The sequence below is a fragment of the Bufo bufo genome, chromosome 11 (genome assembly GCF_905171765.1).
Source record: "Bufo bufo chromosome 11, aBufBuf1.1, whole genome shotgun sequence".
NCBI lineage: Eukaryota > Metazoa > Chordata > Amphibia > Anura > Bufonidae > Bufo > Bufo bufo.
This window is the reverse complement of record NC_053399.1, coordinates 95,978,464-95,999,010: the sequence shown is the minus strand read 5'-3', so window position 1 is coordinate 95,999,010 and position 20,547 is coordinate 95,978,464. Positions and strand designations below refer to the sequence as shown.

Genomic DNA, 20,547 nt, shown 5'->3' with positions numbered 1-20,547 from the left:
ACCTCCTCCTCATAGAGGGAAGGCTGTCAGTCCCTGATAGGACCTCCTCCTCATAGAGGGAAGGCTGTCAGTCCCTGATAGGACCTCCTCCTCATAGAGGGAAGGCTGTCAGTCCCTGATAGGACCTCCTCCTCATAGAGGGAAGGCTGTCAGTCACTGATAGGACCTCCTCCTCATAGAGGGAATGCTGTCAGTCACTGATAGGACCTCCTCCTCATAGAGGGAAGGCTGTCAGTCACTGATAGGACCTCCTCCTCATAGAGGGAAGGCTGTCAGTCCCTGATAGGACCTCCTCCTCATAGAGGGAAGGCTGTCAGTCACTGATAGGACCTCCTCCTCATAGAGGGAAAGCTGTCAGTCACTGATAGGACCTCCTCCTCATAGAGGGAAAGCTGTCAGTCCCTGATAGGACCTCCTCCTCATAGAGGGAAGGCTGTCAGTCACTGATAGGACCTCCTCCTCATAGAGGGAAGGCTGTCAGTCCCTGATAGGACCTCCTCCTCATAGAGGGAAGGCTGTCAGTCCCTGATAGGACCTCCTCCTCATAGAGGGAAGGCTGTCAGTCCCTGATAGGACCTCCTCCTCATAGAGGGAAGGCTGTCAGTCCCTGATAGGACCTCCTCCTCATAGAGGGAAGGCTGTCAGTCACTGATAGGACCTCCTCCTCATAGAGGGAAGGATGTCAGTCACTGATAGGACCTCCTCCTCATAGAGGGAAGGATGTCAGTCACTGATAGGACCTCCTCCTCATAGAGGGAAGGCTGTCAGTCCCTGATAGGACCTCCTCCTCATAGAGGGAAGGCTGTCAGTCCCTGATAGGACCTCCTCCTCATAGAGGGAAGGCTGTCAGTCACTGATAGGACCTCCTCCTCATAGAGGGAAGGCTGTCAGTCACTGATAGGACCTCCTCCTCATAGAGGGAAGGCTGTCAGTCACTGATAGGACCTTCTCCTCATAGAGGGAAGGCTGTCAGTCACTGATAGGACCTCCTCCTCATAGAGGGAAGGCTGTCAGTCACTGATAGGACCTCCTCCTCATAGAGGGAAGGCTGTCAGTCACTGATAGGACCTCCTCCTCATAGAGGGAAGGCTGTCAGTCACTGATAGGACCTCCTCCTCATAGATGGAAGGCTGTCAGTCACTGATAGGACCTCCTCCTCATAGAGGGAAGGCTGTCAGTCCCTGATAGGACCACCTCCTCATAGAGGGAAGCCCTGATAGGACCTCCTCCTCATAGAGGGAAGGCTGTCAGTCACTGATAGGACCTCCTCCTCATAGATGGAAGGCTGTCAGTCACTGATAGGACCTCCTCCTCATAGATGGAAGGCTGTCAGTCACTGATAGGACCTCCTCCTCATAGAGGGAAGGCTGTCAGTCACTGATAGGACCTCCTCCTCATAGAGGGAAGGCTGTGTCACAGTCCCTCAGGTGACTGAGATCAGGAGATCAAGGAGACTGACAGATTCCTCCACGCTCAAACAGCCTCCTTGATTTCTCTTGATTCAGTGTTAATAGGTGTTGCTCAGTGGCCATCACTTCTACCCTTTATAGTCTGACCCCACAAGTTAAGTGTCGCGTTTGTTTGTGTTTGTTTTATTCCTTGTTGTTTGTGTCTGGGCCTGAGACAGAGACTTCTGTTCGTCCATCTAGGGAGAAATGGGTTGTCTCTGGTCCTAACCTTATTCCAGGGTCTTATAGGGAAATCAGGGCCTAGGTATCCTGCATATGACTATTCCTACCGTCAAGGTCTATTCATATTGATAGGTATTTAGGCCTGGGTTAGGGTTGTTTTAGAAGGTGACCTGTTACCCTTCCCTCCTGTATTTCAGTGTGGATTTTTCCCCCACACTGATCGTGACATTATCTACCGCCATAAAAACCGCCATTTTCGTTCAGGTCAGTGCATCTATCGATCCTATGTCTGTGCTGGTCGAACAGCTGCAGGGAATGTCATTGGAGGTAGCTGACCTCCGCACGACTCAGAGACCACAGGCGGCTGTTTCCAATGGTGGTTACCAGGCCTGCTCTGAACCTAAGATTGCCCTCCCGGACAGATTTTCTGGGGGTAGTGTCAAGTTTATTCGGTTCAGGGAATCGTGTAAGTTGTACTTTAAGCTGCGTCCATACTCTTCTGGGGATGAGTGTCAACGTATGATCATTTCTAATGCACAGTCTTGGGCTTTTTCTATGCCGACTGGATCTCCGTCCATCCAGTCTGTAGATGAATGTTTTAGAGCCTTGAGTCTTATTTATGATGACCCGTATCGGATCTCTCAGGCTGAGATCAAGTTACGTGGTTTACGGCAGGGAGAGCGGAAATCTATTGCTCTGAATTTAGGAGATGGGCTACGGATACAGAGTGGAATGATCCTGCTCTCCGTAGCCAGTCCTGTCAGAGTGTATCTGAGAGGCTGAAGGACGCGTTGGCTTTTAATGAAAAACCTGAGTCATTGGAAGCAGCTATGTCTCTTGCTGTACGTTTGTATAGAGGCCTGAGGGGGAGATCTAAGGGTCCTCACCCTCAGGACGTAGTGTCAAATAAGGTGGCGACTTCCTTTGACACTTGTGGTAAAGAGACACCGGTGGTTACGCCTTGTGAGGAGCGAATGCTGTTGGGGGCGCTACTCCTGGGACTGCTGGTAAAAGCTCTGGTTATATGAAGGAAGTCTGTTTTTGTTGTGGAAAAAAGGGACATTTTGTGAATATTTGTCCGTACATTCAGCGTCAAGGTGTAAACAAAAATAAAATGCTTAATCCCCAAATTACTATTGGTGGTGTGGGTGGGGAGCAAGAAAACTTACTTTTGTCATTTACTGGTAGTACCCGATTCTCCTGTCAGCCGAAGTGGCGCTAGAGTGCAAAACTGTGGAAATCGAGGCATTTATCGACAGTGGGGGCTGGGGTTAACCTGATTGATGGACAGTTTGTTCGTATTCATGGGTTGACTACTAGTGCACTAGAGAAAAGCATTTTTGTCTTTGCAATTGATTCTGCACCTCTTACCCAAAAATACCTTTCGCAGGTGGTAAATGACTATTTAAGAGTGGGTGATTTCCATCAGGAATCTATCTCATGTTATGTGTTGGAGGGTCTGCCTGATCTGATGGTTTTGGGCTTACCATGGTTAAGCAAACAAACATAACCCTACCATCGACTGGCAAGCGAGACAGATTCTCGATTGGAGTGATTTTTGCATGGACAACTGTCTTAATACGTCTTTCTCTGTGGTCACCACTAAAACCGTACCCTCATTAATTTCCAAATTTTCTGATGTGTTTTCTGAGAGTGGTAATCAGGAGTTGCCTCCGCATCGGGAGTATGATTGTCCCGTCAATCTTATTCCTGGAGCTAAACTGCCCAAATCTCGGTTGTATAATCTTTCGGAGCCTGAAACAAAGGCTATGCGAGAGTATATCACCGAGAGCTTGGCGAAGGGTCATATCAGACTATCCAAATCCCCAGTGGCTGCTGGGTTTTTCTTTGTAAAAAAAAATAAAGATGGTACTCTGAGACCATGTCTGGACTTCCGTGAGCTCAACCGTATTACCGCCCGTGATCCTTACCCCCTTCCTTTGATTCCAAAATTGTTTAATCAAATTGTCGGTGCCAAGGTGTTCTCTAAATTGGATTTGAGGGGGGCATATAATTTGGTAAAGATCAAAGAGGGGGACGAATGGAAGACTGCCTTTTAATACGCCTGAAGGTCATTTTGTTGTTGTATATCTGGATGACCTACTAATTTATTCTCCAGACATGGAGACTCTTCAGGATCATGTGAGACAGGTGTTACAGATCCTAAGAGAGAATAAATTGTATGCAAAGATTCAAAAATGTGTTTTTGCTCTTTAGGAAGTGCAATTCCTGGGTTACCTGCTCTCATCCTCAGGTTTTCATATGGATCACGAGAAAGTCTGTGCGGTGTTGGACTGGGATCGACCTAAAAATCTGAAAGCGCTTATGCGGTTTTTGGGATTCACCAACTACTACCGTAAATTCATCTTGAACTATTCGACTGTGGTTAAACCTTTAACAGACCTGACTAGGAAGGGGGTCGATTTCTCTGTTTGGTTTGAGGCGGCATTACAAGCCTTTTCTGCCGTGAAGGAATGTTTTGCTTCAGCCCCAATTCTGGTGCAACTGGACGTGTCTCAGCCCTTCATTGTAGAGGTTGACGCATCCGAGGTAGGGGGGGGAGCAGTTTTGTCGCAAGGTACTAAACCTAGTAAATGGCGCCCATGTGCTTTTTTCTCTAAAAAACTCTCGACTGCTGAAAGAAATTATGACGTGGGTAATAGGGTATTGCTGGGCATTAAGTTGGCTTTTAAAGAATGGCGCCATTGGTTGGAAGGAGCAATTCATCCTATTACGGTAATTACTGATCACAAAAATCTGGCTTACCTTGAGTGGGCTAAACGACTGAATCCAAGGCAGGCCAGATGGTCACTGTTTTTCACCAGATTTTACTTCATTGTCACCTACCGTCCTCGGGTTAAGAACGTCAAGGCGGATGCTTTGTCGCGCAGCTTTCCTGAGGGGGGGGGGGGGTGATTCTAAAGATCCTAGTCCTATTTTGTCTGAAGGGGTAGTCATATCTGCCCTATATCCTGATCTTGAGGCTAAGGTGTTGGAGGCCCAAGAGGATGCACCGGACTCTTGTCCTCAAGGGAAAATGTTTGTTCCTTCAGACTTACTTCACAAGGTTTTTGAGGAACATCACTGTACTGTCGGGGCTGGACACCCTGGGAGTAGATCCACTGTCGATCTCTTCTCGCGCAGACTTTGGTGGCCAGGGCTGCGTAAGTGTGTTGAGGACTATGTGTCAGCCTGTGGTACCTGCGTAAGTGTGTTGAGGACTATGTGTCAGCCTGTGGTACCTGTGCTCGTGTTAAGGTGACACATACTCGGCGTTCTTGATCTCTTCTTCCGTTACCCATCCCGTCCAGACCTTTTACGCATTTGTCCATGGACTTTATCATGGATTTACCGAATTCTTTGGGGAAAAACGTGATCCTGGTGGTAGTTGATCGGTTTAGCAAAATGGTGCATTTTATAGCATTGCCTGCTCTACCTAATGCCAAAACTCTTGCACAGGTGTTTGTCGATAACATCGTGAAACTACATCGCATTCCCTCTGATGTGGTGTCTGATCGGGGGACTCCGTTTGTTTCCAGATTCTGCAAAGCGTTCTGTACTCGACTGGCGGTACAAATGGCCTTTTCTTCGGCTTTTCATCCTCAGACAAATGGACAGTTTGAGCGCACCAATCAGAATCTGGAGACTTACTTGAGATATTTTGTTTCGGAGAACCAGGAGGAGTGGTCTTCATTCTTGCCGTTTTTTGGGGCATATGGATTCCATCTGCAGTTTGTCACATTTTCTGGTTCTCAAACTTCCGGTATTCCTGAGGAGGAACGATTTTCCTTTTCTTTGTCTTCGATTTGGCGGAAAATTCAAAATAACCTGAAAAAGATGGGCAACAGGTATAAGCGTGTGGCTAACAGGAGACATATGAATGGTCCGGACCTGAGAGTGAGTGATTCTGTGTGGCTGTCCACAAGAAACATTAAAGAGGACCTTTCACCTGAAAATGAAAGTTAAAGTAAAGATATAGTCTTACTTACATGCCTCTTTCAGTCATTCATTTTTCAATCAGTGCCCCCGTCTGTCCGCGCTGCCTCCCGGAATATTTGCCGCCTTGTATGCTAATGAGTCATTCGGCTCAACTGGGCGGGCCTTCAAAAGTTATCCCGGGCGTGTCATTCTTCTCCCTGGCACGGAGCGCATCCAATCAGCGCGTTCCGCTCTTAACCAGGGAGAAGACGCTCCAGTTCTCGCAAGATGGCGCCAGCTCCGGATGGATGAAATCTCTCCTGTTCTCGCGAATCTCGCGAGAACTGGAGCGTCTTCTCCCTGGCTAAGAGCGGAGCGCGCTGATTGGATGCGCTCCGTGCCAGGGAGAAGAATGACACACCGGGGAGAACTTTTGAAGGCCTGCCCAGTTGAGCCGAATGGCTCATTAGCATACAAGGCGGCAAATATTCCGGGGTGCAGCGCGGACAAACGGGGGCACTGATTGAAAAATGAATGACTGAATAAGCAATACCGGGGGCATGTAAGTAAGGCTATATCTTTAGTTTAACTTTCATTTTCAGGTGAAAGGTCCTCTTTAAGCTTAAGGTACCTTCTTGGAAGTTGGGCCCAAGATTTATTGGTCCATATAAGATCACTGCCATTGTTAACCCGGTAGCCTTTCGTCTTGAACTTCCTCAGGCATTGAAAATTCATAAATAAACTACAATTTGGCGTGGTAATGAAAAGTGCTCAAACCCCATATGCAGTGGTGCATCTATACCGGGGGGCAGATCCTGCGCTTGTGGTCCGCTGCTAATTGCAATCCCCAGCAAAAATGCATACAATGGAGGATGCCCGCAGCGGACCACAAGTACCACAATAGACATCCTACACAGGATAGCAAATGTGTGGATGTGATAAACAATCAAACAATATAACAATAACTCTTACAAGGACAGGTGCACTCTGCAGTCTTACTAAACCCTCATACTAATGTAAAATTGAGAATTAACCAACATATCCTACTGTAGACATGAACATGTCTGAGCCCGAGCACCGCTCCAAGGTTTCTCAAGTAGCTCTGGACCTAACTCTAAACCTACCTGTGCCGTATGGGCAATACCAGGAGCCAGTGGGCAAATTACAGGCGCGCAAGGTCTGACTCACAGCAAATTCCCAGTTACCTCCAGCATGCAACCATGCTTACAATGGGAGGAGGGAGAGAGCTGTGAGCCCCACCCAAGACTGGCTGATATAGCCAGGCCTCACATGTGCACCAGAATGTTGCCTGTAGATGGAAATAAAGGCACATTCAGACTAGGAGTTTTTACACCTCCCAACAATTCTATATATAAACTACAAATTGGCATGGTAATGAAAAGCAGAAAGTGCTCAACCCCATGTGCAGTGGCGCATCTATACCGGGGGGACCTTGCGCGCCTGTAATTTGCCCACTGGCTCCTGGTATTGCCCATACGGCACAGGTAGGTTTAGCGTTAGGTCCCGAGCTACTTGAGAAAACTTGGCGCAGTGCTCGGGCTCAAACATGTCCTCCACAGTAGGATATGTTGGTTAATCTCTCAATTTTACATCAGTATGAGGGTTTAGTAAGACCGCATAGTGCACCTGTCCTTGTAAAAGTTTTTGAAAATTCATAACGTATTTCAAAAGTCGTTGAAGAAATGTGTCGAACCTGTTGAGCAGTCCTCCTTGCCTCCCGCTCCTGTCATGGTGGACGGTAACTTCGAATTTCAGATCGACAGGATTGTGGACTCCTGAGTTCTCCGTAGATCCCTCCAGTATCTTGTCCACTGGAAGTGTTACGGGCCAGAGGAGAGGATGTGGGTTCCAGTGGCCGATGTTAATGCGAATAGTCTGGTGAATGCATTTCACAGAGCCCAGCCTGATAAGGTCAGTCCTGGGTGCCCAGAGGTCACCCGTAGAAGGGGGGGTACTGTCACGGTGCCTCAGGTGACTGAGGTCAGGAGATCAAGGAGACTGGCTGAGCGTTTAGGAATCTGATAGTGGGTGAACTCGGTCTGGTGGTACCATGGAGTATGGATCCAGACGTAACCTGGTTCAAAAGAAAACACTATTAGAGGCGCCACTCCCAAAGGATGTAAAGAAAGTGAGTCAAGTAATCAAACCCCCCCCCGTCTCTGGAGGGTAGTCGTTATATAGATTATTCTCAAGAAGAGGTATTTTAGAGGTTTCTGATAGAGGTGCTCAAGATGTGAATACTCCCTTCACAGGGGGGGTAGTCACAGGATGAAGCTCAAGACACCTGTGACTAACTGCCCCCCTGGCCAGGATCGCATATCAGGTGATACCAATTGATGGCAGCCCACAACCAAGGCTTCTGATCAATGTAGTTTATTACAGTAAAAGCTGGACTAACGCGTTTTGGAGGTCTCACAGCCCTCCTTGTTCAGGGGTATAAAAGATAGAACAATAAGAATAATAATACAAACATGTGACATCCAAAGAAACATTTTTTTAAATATGTTAAGTGGACACAAAAAAAAAACAACGGAAGTGTACATAAATAAACACTAAAACATAATTCAATTGTATAGTCAAAAGAGTCTCTAGGCCGATACAGTTTATCAAAAACATTACATACCATGTCAGCATAAAGTAATGGTAACGGTAAAGAATGCGCATTAAAGAGTAGCATAGCCAATAGTTATATAGAAAGGAGCTAACATGTAATCTGAAGGTTTTCTACAAATAAAGTTTTTTAGAAACCATTTAAAACAGCTCATCAAAAAGTTTAGTAGATGGATATAGTGTAATAAAATAATTCAGAAAATTCAAAGTATACCTTCAGGGGTCTTTCTACAGGGTCTCCTAGGCTGTAGCACTGGTCAATCGCATCGCAGAGCTCACAGCCTGGGAGAAAAAACCTCCCAGGCTGTGAGCTCTGCGCTGCGATTGGCCAGCGCTACAGCCTAGGAGAAGGAGACGCCCAGCAGAACAAGGGCAGACTCCGCCTACTATAACCAAGTCCCCTAAGTCTCCGCCTACTATAACCAAGTCCCCGAACATACTGGAGGACATAATGGGAGAACGGAGCGGCGCCCAGGGATAATAGTAAGTGCAGTGAGATCCCCGGGCGCCGCTGTATATGTCATGATACTTAGTTCATAATGTTTGGACCGATGAAAGGTCCTCTTTAAGCGACGTACTGAGCAGGGATCTTTAGTATCAGATGTTTTATTCCTTATCTTCGGTCGTAAGCTTTCTTGTTGAGATATTTTCGAGATTCTTTTAATCGAGTCTTCTAATAATTTTTTTGGGTAACCTTTATCCCTGAATCTCTTTTTTAAGAATCTCATTTGGGTCTTCACGGTATGGTCATTAGAACAATTTCTCCTAATTCTTTTCAATTGACTATAAGGGATATTTCTAATCCACTTTGAATGGTGGCAACTAGTGTATTCCAAGTAACTGTTGGCATCTACGGCATATTCATTCTAGAACCTTCGGCGGGCCCTCTTTCTTTTGTTTATATGTGGAAACACGTAAAATTGGCTATTGGGAATTGCATACTTCCGGTCCCGCGCTTTTTTCCCCCGTGTACGCCACCCCCATGTGGATCTTTGCCGCCCTATTTAAGTGCCCATTAAAAGGGAAGTACACACAGACGGAGCATCTTCTCCTAAAGGATAGGAGACCCTGTAGAAAGACCCCTGAAGGTATACTTTGAATTTTCTGAATTATTTTATTACACTATATCCATCTACTAAACTTTTTGATGAGCTGTTTTAAATGGTTTCTAAAAAACTTTATTTGTAGAAAACCTTCAGATTACATGGTAGCTCATTTCTATATAACTATTGGCTATGCTACTCTTTAATGCGCATTCTTTACCATTACCATTAATTTATGCTGACATGGTATGTAATGTTTTTGATCAACTGTATAGGCCTAGAGACCTCTTTTGACTATACAATTGAATTATGTTTTAGTGTTTATTTATGTACACTTCCGTTGTTGTTTTTTGTGTCCACTTAACATATTTAAAAAAATGTTTCTTTGGATGTCACATGTTTGTATTATTATTCTTATTGTTCTCTCTTTTATACCCCTGAAGAAGGAGGGCTGTGAGACCTCCAAAACGCGTTAGTCCAGCTTTTACTGTAATAAACTACATTGATCAGAAGCCTTGGTTGTGGGCTGCCATCAATTGGTATCACCTGATATGCGATCCTGGCCAGGGGGGCAGTTAGTCACAGGTGTCTTGAGCTTCATCCTGTGACTACCCCCCCTGTGAAGTGAGTATTCACATCTTGAGCACCTCTATCAGAAACCTCTAAAATACCTCTGACTATGCGGTAGATAGCTTCATTTGGGTGTGGCTGAGCTGGTGTGAGGTCGTCTGTGGTGTTCCTGCTCTTCCATCTCTACGAAATTAAGTGTTGCGTTTGTTTGTGTTTGTTTTATTCCCTGTTGTTTGTATCTGGGCCTGAGACAGAGACTTTCATTCGTCCATCTGGGGAGGAATGGGTTGTCTCTCCTAACCTTATTCCAGGGCCTTATAGGGAAATCAGATCCTAGGTATCCTGCATATGACTATTCCTACTGTGGGGATTCGCTCTGGTAGGCAGGGTAAACGGACGCAGTACAGAGGCAAAAACAAGCCAAAAGTAACGGTGTTCAGTTTTGGTGCCCGTTCACATCACACAAAGTCCACAGTGCAAAAAACTTCACCTGGTCAGCAGTTTCCCACCCGCAGTCCACAGCAGGCTTTAGAGGCCTGTTTCCCCAGCATGCGGCTCTCAAGACACAGACTTTTAATAAATAAAGTATACGTTTTACTGGATCTTTTCCCATAAACTATATACCAATCTTCTCAGTTCCTCCTGCTCTATGACATGCTGACTGCATTTCATGTAAATTACACCGTACAGCACCACCACACCTAGTATTCTAGTTAGTAACATGCAGCGGTGGCCCGGGCCGAAAGTGAGAATATGTGTGTGATGGTGTTACTAGTACTCACGGTGGCTATGGTTCTCCCTGGTACTCATTGGACCGTGCACAGTGAATAGAGCACCATTTGTCCCCCTCATGGCAAACCCTGGTTTGGGGTCTCCCTGGTTTGTGGTGCCCTTGGTATTGTGTAAAGTTATTATCCAGATTTATCATCCAGTGTCAGTTTGTGTGATAAATCTGGAGCAGTGTCAGACTGTCTGGTCTTAGTTCACACTGTCTTACTTTCAGACACTATTCGTAAATCCGCTCCAATGTGTCTAGAAAAGTCGTGTGGCCAAGAGGAGCTGGAAAATTCAAAAATGTACAGATATCTGCCATTTCTTCATCAAGATATTTAGTTCTGTTTCAGCTTCTTATCTTCACCTTTTATTTTCCTATTTTCTATAGAATTACAGATCCGGCACAAGAAACATTTGCAAGAAAAAACTGAGAAACTTCTAGAGAACAAACCTCCAAGATGTGACCAGCGAGAGCAGAGTTTTCCATTCTCTACACGTTATGTCAACCTCATCATTGTCTCCACTGAGCACTTCAGAAAACGCTTTGAGAATGAGCTCATAGAGACCGGGGTAAAAAATGAGGAATACTTAAAGAGAAAACAAAATGAATTACTACGCATTTCCCCCAACAAACTGTTCCGATGGTGCCACCGATCCGAACAAGTACCACGTATGGTAATGGTGAGCGGAGTGGCCGGTGTAGGGAAGACCACACTGATGCAGAAGGTTGTCTATGACTGGGTGAAGGGGGATTTCTATCAAAGATTCTCCTTTGTCTTTTTCTTCAAATTCCGCGAACTCAACAGACTGGATAAGGTTAGTCTGGAGGCTCTAATCCTTCATCAGTACCCATATCTGGAGGAGCAGCTTAGTAACATCTTACAGGAACCAGAAAAACTTCTCTTTATATTTGATGGTTTAGATGAAAGTCTTCAGAGCATGCATTTCTCATCACATCACTTGTGCTCTAATCCTAAACAGCCCAAACCTTGTGGTCAGATTGTAGTTAGTTTGGTGAGAAAGTCTCTTCTTGATGGTTGTTCTGTCCTAATGACCTGTCGCCCAACCAGACTGGCATCAATTGATTATACAGTTTTCCAGAGAATAGTAGAAATCATTGGGTTTTTACCACAAGAACGACAGATGTACTTTGAGAATTTCTTCCCCGAACCTGAACTGGCGGAAAAGGCTTTTAATTATGTGAAGCAGAATTACACCCTGTACACCTTCTGTTACCTCCCGTCCTACTGCTGGATCATCTGTACAGTATTATCCAAGAGCTTCCAGCCAACAAGTAGTGATCAGCCGGTGTCATTATTACCCAAAACCGTCACCCAGCTCTTTGCGATATTTGTCGCCAATATCCTGTCCAATCACTGCCTGGACAAAAGTGGCGCTCAGAAGATCCTGCAGTCCATGGGATGGATGGCAGAACATGGAGTCATGAATCACAGGCTTATCTTTGATGAACGAGATCTTCATTGTTTCCATGTGGACAATAAGTCAAAGCTATTATCAAGTTTTCTGATGGAATCGGAAGAACCTGTGTCCTATTCCTTCTTACATCTCACTGTTCAGGAATTCTTCTCTGCCTTGGTGCATTATGTGGATTATTCTCCTGAGAAGTTACAGAAATCACTAAAAGAGGCCAAAACCTATCCTGATGGACGAGCTGAGATGTTCCTCCGTTTCCTGTGTGGTCTATCAGACAGCTCCACCAGGTCAATGCTAACTGGATACCTGGACAAACAAGCAGTTCAGGCCTCCAGAGATGTAATTACTTGGCTAAAGAACTTCATTCTAGTAGAAAAGAGGCCCAAGAAGCGACGTCTTCTCAATAAATTTTTCTATCTGTATGAATCCCAGAATAAGTCTCTGGTGCTGGAATCATTACAATCACACACAAGTCTTGACTTTTCCTATTTTACTATGTCAGTTCTAGACTGCACAGTGTTGGCATTTATTCTGGACACCTGCACAAATATAGAAGAACTACATCTACAGTTCTCTTCCTTAGACACCGAAGGATTAGAAAGACTTGCTCCAGGATTACATAACCTGCAGGAACTGAGGTAAAATACTAATTATATTTCATCTTTCTGTAGTATTCAAGATCTGACAGATTTTTTGTATGTATTAGAGATAAGCAAACCGGTTCATCACAAACTTTGCAAAATTTTGGCAGAAAGACCAACCCGAACTTTTTCAGGTTCGTTTCGGACAAATCCAGTAAAACGGCACATCCATTTTCTCATCCGTATCATTGGGGGACTCAGGCTTGACCATGGTTATAGCTGTTGCTTCTAAGAGGCGGACACTAAGCACAAAGGTGTGACCTCCTCCCCTTCAGCTATACCCTTCCTACAGGGACTAAGCTAAATCAGTTTTAGCTTAGTGTATGTAGGAGGCAGACCTCCCTGCGTTGCAGGTCTGCTGTTTTTTGTGCTTTTCTTGTTTTCTCTTGTTTCCTTATTTCTAGCGGGAGTTTTAGGCAGTCCTAAAAGCTGCCTGCACTCCCACCTAGGAAACGGAAGACCAGGGGGTCCCCCAAGCCCCCTGTTCCTCCCCGTTCTCCAGAAGTAAAGGAGGACCAGAGGTTCCTAAAGGCCTCTGTATCCCGCCAGCGTTCGGATCACCACGGCCATCCACCGCAAGTCCCCTCTGTGCCAGTGTAGCAACCCTCCCAAAGGGGCCGCACACTGAAGGTGGTGATCCGGCTGGAGCCAGGGGGGCAGAAGATGCCGGACAGGTGAATATTAATAAAAAAATGAAAAAAAAAAAAGAGTTTGGCCCTAGTCTTCCCCTTGTCCAGCTCCCTCCCCTTCTCAGGTTACCTGCTCCCCTTCAGGATGTTCCTGCTGTCGGGAGAGGGTGGGGGGGGGGGGCAGGCCTGGATGTGGGGCGTCCATTTTCCCTCATTGTTCGGCGTGTCGGCTGGTCCGGGGCCTCTGCTAATTGAGGCCCGGGCTTCTCTGTGGACTGCTCCCACGTGGTCCCCCCGGTGCTTCCTATTCCCCGGCTAGCGTCTCGGTTCGGCCGGGGGGGCTGCGGCAGTGGGTGGTTCCGGAAAGGTAGGAGGCGAATGCGGAGGCCAGGGGTCGGCGCTGGCTGCCGAAGTAGTTTTTAGGGGCGGGCAGGAGTTCTCCCCACTCTCACTCCGACAGCTGGGAGGAATCTGATGGATGTGTGCTGGCTCCCTGCCAACTTCTGGTTTTTAAATGCACCTGCAGCGGGACGCTGACAGGCTCCTCTGGACACGCTGTGTGGAGGGACACAGGCTGGGTGAACGCTGTTTTTCCCTTCCTACAGGGTTAACCTACCACCCTCTTCCTCCTCCCTGTCACGGCAGGGTTGTCATTAACCAAGCCCAGGCCCTGAAGCAGGCGGTCCCTGCTGTGCGCCATTATGCTTGTGAGTCATATCGCACAAAATTTCCACCTGCTCAGTCAGATCCCCTCTGCTCTGCGTGTGTGGCTCCGCCGTCCAATGGCTTGGCCCCGGACCCAATTGCCCCCACTGCCCAGCCTATGGTAGAACCAGAGTGGGTGCATTGCATGTCAAGGATGGTACAGGATATCTCCAATACCAATAGATCTATTGTGGAAATATTAGGGCGTTTGTCGGCAAAGCAGTCCTCTGACCGGGGATCAAGTGGCTCATGCCCGTCGGGGCCGTCCCGCAAAACGGGCCAGGACCTCCTCCCTCAAAAGGGTGTCTGTGTCTCCCGTTTCCTTGGCCTCTCCTCCTCCTCGTACTAGGGAGTCTCACTCCGACGTGTCCTTCATGGAAGAGGCATGTTCTGAGGAGAGAAGGGCAGATGAGGATGTGGTCTCTCCTGAGGGTCAGTCGTCCAGACTTTCCTCTATGGTGGACAATCTGATTGCAGCGGTTATCGAGACATTGCAGGTTGAGGACCCTGCACTTTCTTCGACCAGCTCTGTTTTTTCCTTTAGAAGGTCCCGTCGCTCGCACAAGTTTTTCTGCACCATCAGGACTTTGATTCCTCTCTTTTCAAGGAGTGGAATTTTTCTGCTAGACGTTTTGCTTTGCCAAAACGCTTAAGCGTCCTTTATCTATTCCCGGAGGATTTGACTAAGAAATGGTTGTCCTCACCTATATTGGACCCACCTGGTTCTCGCTTGGCTAAGCATTCTACCTTGCCAATGGTGGATGGGACTTCTGTCTCTGATATCAGGGATAAGAAACTGGAAGCGTTTGCAAAGTCTTCCTTTGAATCAGTGCAGCCGGTGTTTGCCTCTACTTGGGTGAGCAAGGCTATGGGAGAGTGGGCGGATAATTTGCGTCAGGGTCTCACCTCGGGATTCCCCTCTGGGGATATGGCTCTGCAGCTCTCGCATGCCAGTGCGTATATTTGTGAAGCCTCTTTGGACGCGGCCTGGCTTATGGCTCTCTCGTCAGCCCTGCTGGTGGCTATTTGCTGTACCCTATGCCTCTCCTGCTAGATGGCAGATAATGCTTTAAAGCGGACCCTGACGGCCCTCCCCTTCACCGGCTGCAGACTGTTTGGTAAGCGCCTGGATTAGATCATTTCGGAAGCTACAGGTGGTAAGATCACTCATTTACCCCAGAACAGGGGGCGGTTTAGTAAGTCAAAAAAATGGAAGTCTTTTGGATCTGGCCACAAGTGTTCCAACTGTCATTATAATTATATGTGATGCATTCAATAAAGAATTAGTCAGTTTGAACTCACATACAGCCTGACTGGTGTTAGTTCTGTGAGAATTAAAACGACACGAGCGGTCGCCTGAGGCCGGATCATCAACGGCGGAACCAGCAGATATTGTGGTCACATCAGGGAGTGCCATGAGAGCAGAATAGAGCGAGCAGGGGCTCGTTACATTGGTGGCAGCGGTGGGATTGGCTCTCCAGTTACTGGTACACTCCAAATCACAACTAGGAATGACCAGCTACGCAGCCTACAGGAGAGACACGCTGAAAGATTTACTTGAGAGCCGAGGAGGGATCGCTGGGACAAAGAACAAGGCCACCTTGATCAGTGAGTTAGCTGAGATGGATCAGAGGGATGGTGATGCTGGACCTCGGTCCGTGGAAGCCTTGTTTCAGCAACGAGTTAGAGAACGGTTGGCATTATATGGTGCCAACCCATCCGAGACCGCCATACAGAATGCCATCAGAGACATCCAGCTGCAGGATGAGCGGCAAGAGAAAGAACTAGAGCGACAAGTGAGAGAATTGGAGCGACAACATGAGTGGAAAATGGCGGAAATACGGCGATCAGAGACAGCACCTAGAGATACAGCACCTGTCCGTAAATTGCCCTTTCGCGCATTCAAATTATTTAAGGAAGGAGAGGAGGAAATAGAAGAGTTCCTCCAGGACTTTGAGAGACTGTGACAGATACATAAAGTGCCATCCCAAGATCGGGTCGCCTTACTGGCGAGCAACCTAACTGGCAAAGCTGCGGATGCGTATCGGGCCATGGAGGATGAGGACGCCATGGATTATGATCGGGTAAAAGAAGCCCTGCTAGCCCGATTTGCCATTACCCCTGAAGCCAGTCGGATTAAGTTTCGAGAATCCCGGAAACAAGGCAACCTAACCTACGTGGAGTGGGCACATCGTCTGCAGCGGAACCTCAAGGGCTGGTTCCAGGGAAGCCATGCTCATACCATAGCGGACATCACCCAGCTAGTTCTCTTAGAGCAGTTCTTTGACCACACCCCTCCGATAGTACGGGATTGGGTGCGAGATAAGCGGCCACAGACGGTACAGCAAGCAGCTACTTTGGCCGATGAATATCTGGACTCTCGGAGACCATTGGAGGCCAGCGCTATCCACTACCGCGGCCCAGTGTACCGACCTCGAGCCCAACTCCAGTATCTCAGTGGGCTGCCTCTAGACCCTTAGCCCAATCAAAATCTTCTACCGGGCCTAAGTGCTATACATGTAATCAAACGGGTCATCTGCAGCGTTATTGCCCTAACCGATCCCCGAGGTACAAAGAGACTGCCCAGTTATCCAGGTCGGCAAATTATTGCCTCTAGAACGAGGCCAACCCGCTAGATGTTCAGGAAGAGTTTGGTGAGCTGTTCGAGGCGGATCCCGTCCAGGCCGCAGCTGAAGATAATCGGCAGCACCATCGTCAGGCGGTATGGGTTAATGGGCAGCCGGCCCAGGGACTTCGTGATTCCGGGGCTACGATTACCCTTATTCAGCCTCACATGGTTCCTCAGTCGGCCCGAACCGGCCAGACTGTGGCAGTCAGGGTAGCAGGGGGCAAGGTGCTGCGCTTATCCACCGCCAGAGTTCACCTGGATTGGGGCTCAGGGAAGCGACAAGTGAGAGTAGGGATACTCCGTGAGTTACCCGCAGAAGTACTTTTAGGGAACGACTTGGGGCATTTGACTTCTTTATTTGCACCAGAGACCGCCATGGCCGTGACCACACGACAACAAAGCCACCTACAAGGCAACTCCACTCCTATGGGGACCTAGGTAAGACCAAATCCTCCCACGTTACCCTGACTTGACAACCCCATGTCCTGGGATTCTCCTTCCGACGTTAGGCAAGAAACCCGGAGAGACCCTACTTTAGCGTGCTATCGGGACAGGGCGGGCAAGGATCCAGGGGGGTTAGGGGAAGACAGAATAGAGTGGGAGGGAGGGCTTCTTTATCGTTACACTGAAGGGGTGGGCAACGGGAAATGCGAGGGCCCCCACAAACAGCTAGTCGTACCCCAGAAGTACAGACAGGAGCTATTGAGGCTGGCTCACGACATCCCCTTGGCCAGACATTTAGGGATAGCTTAGACCCGGAGTCGGTTGTCTCGTGCTTTCTTCTGGCCTAGGTTACATGCAGAGGTACGAGAATACTGCCGGACCTGTGAGACTTGCCAGAGAGTAGGAAAGGCGGGGGATCATCCAAAAGCCTCTCTGCACCCCATGCCGATAATTAGGGAACCCTTTAGCCGGATAGCAGAAGACATTATTGGCCCACTGGCCCGCCCCAGTGCTACTGGGAAGAAGTATATTCTTACAGTGGTGGATTACGCCACCCGCTACCCGGAAGCTATTCCCCTATCCAATATCCAGGATGACACGGTAGCTGATGCCTTACTGCGGGTGTTTACTAGGGTAGGATTTCCCCGGGAGATATTGTCTGATCAAGGAAATCAGTTCACCGCTGAGCTGACCCAGCAGCTCTGGCGCCTCTGTGGTATTAAAACCCTCCAGAGCGCACCCTACCACCCCCAAACGAACGGGCTGTGCGAGAGATTTAACGGGACCCTAAAACAGCTACTTCGGGCCTTCGTGGAGAGTAGGAAGGATTGGGAAAAATATCTTCCCCACCTACTGTTCGCATACAGGGAGGTACCTCAAGAGTCCACAGGGTTTTCACCATTTGAGCTGTTGTATGGGCGAAGGGTTAGGGGACCCTTAGACTTAGTGAGGGCCCAGTGGGAAGGGGGAGAGGATCCTGAAGGCCTCCCCATCCTTAGTTACGTCTTGGAACTCGGGGATCGACTGCGGGAACTTACCGACCTAGTCCATGAGAATATGCAATCAGCCCAGAGTCAGCAGAAGGTTTGGTATGATCGATCTGCTCGAAATCACACTTTTTGTGTCGGACAGAAGGTCCTAGTACTAAAACCCTTGAAGCAAAATAAACTACAGGCCTCCTGGCAGGGCCCCTATCAGGTGGTAAAACAGCTGTGCGACACCACCTACGTGGTCGCCAGCTGTGCAGACACAAGAATTAAGAGGACATTCCACATCAATATGATGAAGGCCTATCACGAGAGGGCTGAGACAGTAGCCACCATATGCGCTCCTGCCACCGGGGACTCTGAATACCTGCCGATGCTGGAGCTTCCTGCGATCAGTAATCATTTTGGGGGGGTGGAAGATGTTCAGTTAGGAGATGGGTTAGGACCCCAGGAACAAGAACAGGTCAGCGAATTACTCCAAGACCGGAAAGAGATGTTCTCAACACTCCCTGGATACACTCACTTGGCAGTGCACAAGGTGGAGACCCTCGGGCAGAAGCCCCTGAGACAATCAGCCTATAGGATTCCTGGAGCTGTGCAAGAAGGGATGAGAGCAGAGATTAGGGAGATGCTTGAGTTAGGGGTGATTGAACCATCAGCAAACCCCTGGGCTTCCCCTGTAGTATTATTCCCAAAACGGGATGGCACGACCCGATTTTGTGTGGACTATAGGCGACTGAATGACTGTACTGTGACAGATGCCTACCCCATGCCCCGAGTGGACGAATTGTTGGACAAAATAGCTCAGGGACATTATCTGACGACTATTGACCTGTGTAAGGGTTACTGGCAGATTCCCCTGGAGGCGGCCGCCATTCCAAAGTCGACCTTCATCACCCCGTTTGGCCTTTACCAGTTCCGGGTAATGCCATTCGGGATGAAAAATGCTCCGGCTACCTTCCAACGAATGATAGATCAACTCCTCGGTGGTCTGCAGGATTTTGCATGCGCATATCTTGATGACATCGCAATCTATAGCCAGACATGGGAGGAGCATCTCAGACACCTGGGCATAGTGCTAGACAGAATCAGAGTTGCAGGCCTGACCCTGAAGCCAGACAAGTGTAATATCAGGATGTCTGAGGTACAATATTTGGGACATAGCGTGGGATGTGGGAAGCAGAGGCCGGAGCCTGCAAAAATCGAGGCCATCCTAAACTGGCCGGTTCCCAGAGTAACCCAGTCAACCCAGAGTAACATATAACTAAATGCATATCACAGATGTACTAAGTATCACCTATCACACACGCCATGGCTGCCAGCCAAAAAGATCGGCCGGGGCCTGCCCTTAGTATAGAGAAGGAAGCCTGGTCACAGAGGCAATTGCAACGGTAGCGTGCGTGAGAAGTAACCACAAAATAAAAAACTGAATAAAGACACTATGGAATGCATAAGTTACCCATAACGTTTGAAGGCACCAAGTATCTGAGCAGAGCTGCACCTCGACGCGCGTTTCGCTTAGAAAGGGCTTCGTCAGTACCTTGTGCCTTATGTTATTGTATGCTTACTTACTTGTATGAGTGTTCTCCTCATTTCTTATGGGGTTAATGGTTTGGTTCTTTTTTGGTTATAGTAATTTATGCTAGACCCCAGTGTATCTATGCACTTTATTCGAGGTTTCTTATTGGTTGGTCTAGATATTACTGCAGACCCTGCATCATCTATGTCATTTACCAGGTTTGCAGAGTTGCATGAAAGATTTCTGATCCTCTATTAACCCTCAAGCTGCTGGGCTATTTTGTACGTATACACTGTTTCGGGGCATTATCCATCTTCATGCTGTGAGCATAAATCTATATCTGCTATAAGCGCTATATTCCCAGTTTCTTATCACTTCTCTTCAGGATCTTTGGTTCTGTTCCTTATGTAATACGGTAGCCAGTGTGACTCCGCTGATTTCTCTACTTTGAAGCTCTGTCCCTTTGCTACCTCATGGATAAGTTTATGTGGAAGAATGCCTCTGCCAATAACGGATCCAGAACCCTAGCCCGCAGTCAAACTCTATCTTTCCCAGTACGCACGTCCACAGACCCCAATATGGATACCTCAAAGGCTACGGCCCAGGCCGTCTCCGATCTGCTTATGCCAACTATTGACCCCTGTTTAGCAGCCTTTCAATCCTCTTTGGACCTTAATATCTCCCAAGTAACCGCTCATAACACTCGCTTAACGGAGGTCGAACAACGGGTCTCTGATCTACAGGACGTGGTCCACTCTTGCCGCGAACAGTTGGAGGAGAAGGAGTAAATGCTCATCGCGATACAAAATAAAGTGGATGACCGCCCCAGGCGAAACAACCTACGCCTTATTGGAGTTCCTGAAACGGTCCGTCCTAATGAACTCATATGGTTCACTTCTGACTGGTTACCCCAAGAATTAAAATTGGGAGATTCCACATACAAAATTCCAGTGGAACTTGCTGACAGAGTGGGCCCTCCGCGTGCTGACAGCT

General features: G+C 47.9%; 1 protein-coding gene across 3 annotated transcripts in view; it reads left to right on the top strand.

Annotated features, from left to right (window-relative positions):
- The window catches only part of LOC120981731 (NACHT, LRR and PYD domains-containing protein 3-like), a 190,574-nt gene that overhangs the window by 17,815 nt on the left and 152,212 nt on the right, over window positions 1–20,547 (top strand). For all 3 annotated transcript variants that reach the window (XM_040411410.1, XM_040411409.1, XM_040411411.1), the window contains one exon: window positions 10,956–12,639. In XM_040411410.1, coding sequence (XP_040267344.1) covers window positions 10,956–12,639 — 1,684 coding nt within the window. The remainder of the gene's footprint in view (window positions 1–10,955; window positions 12,640–20,547) is intronic.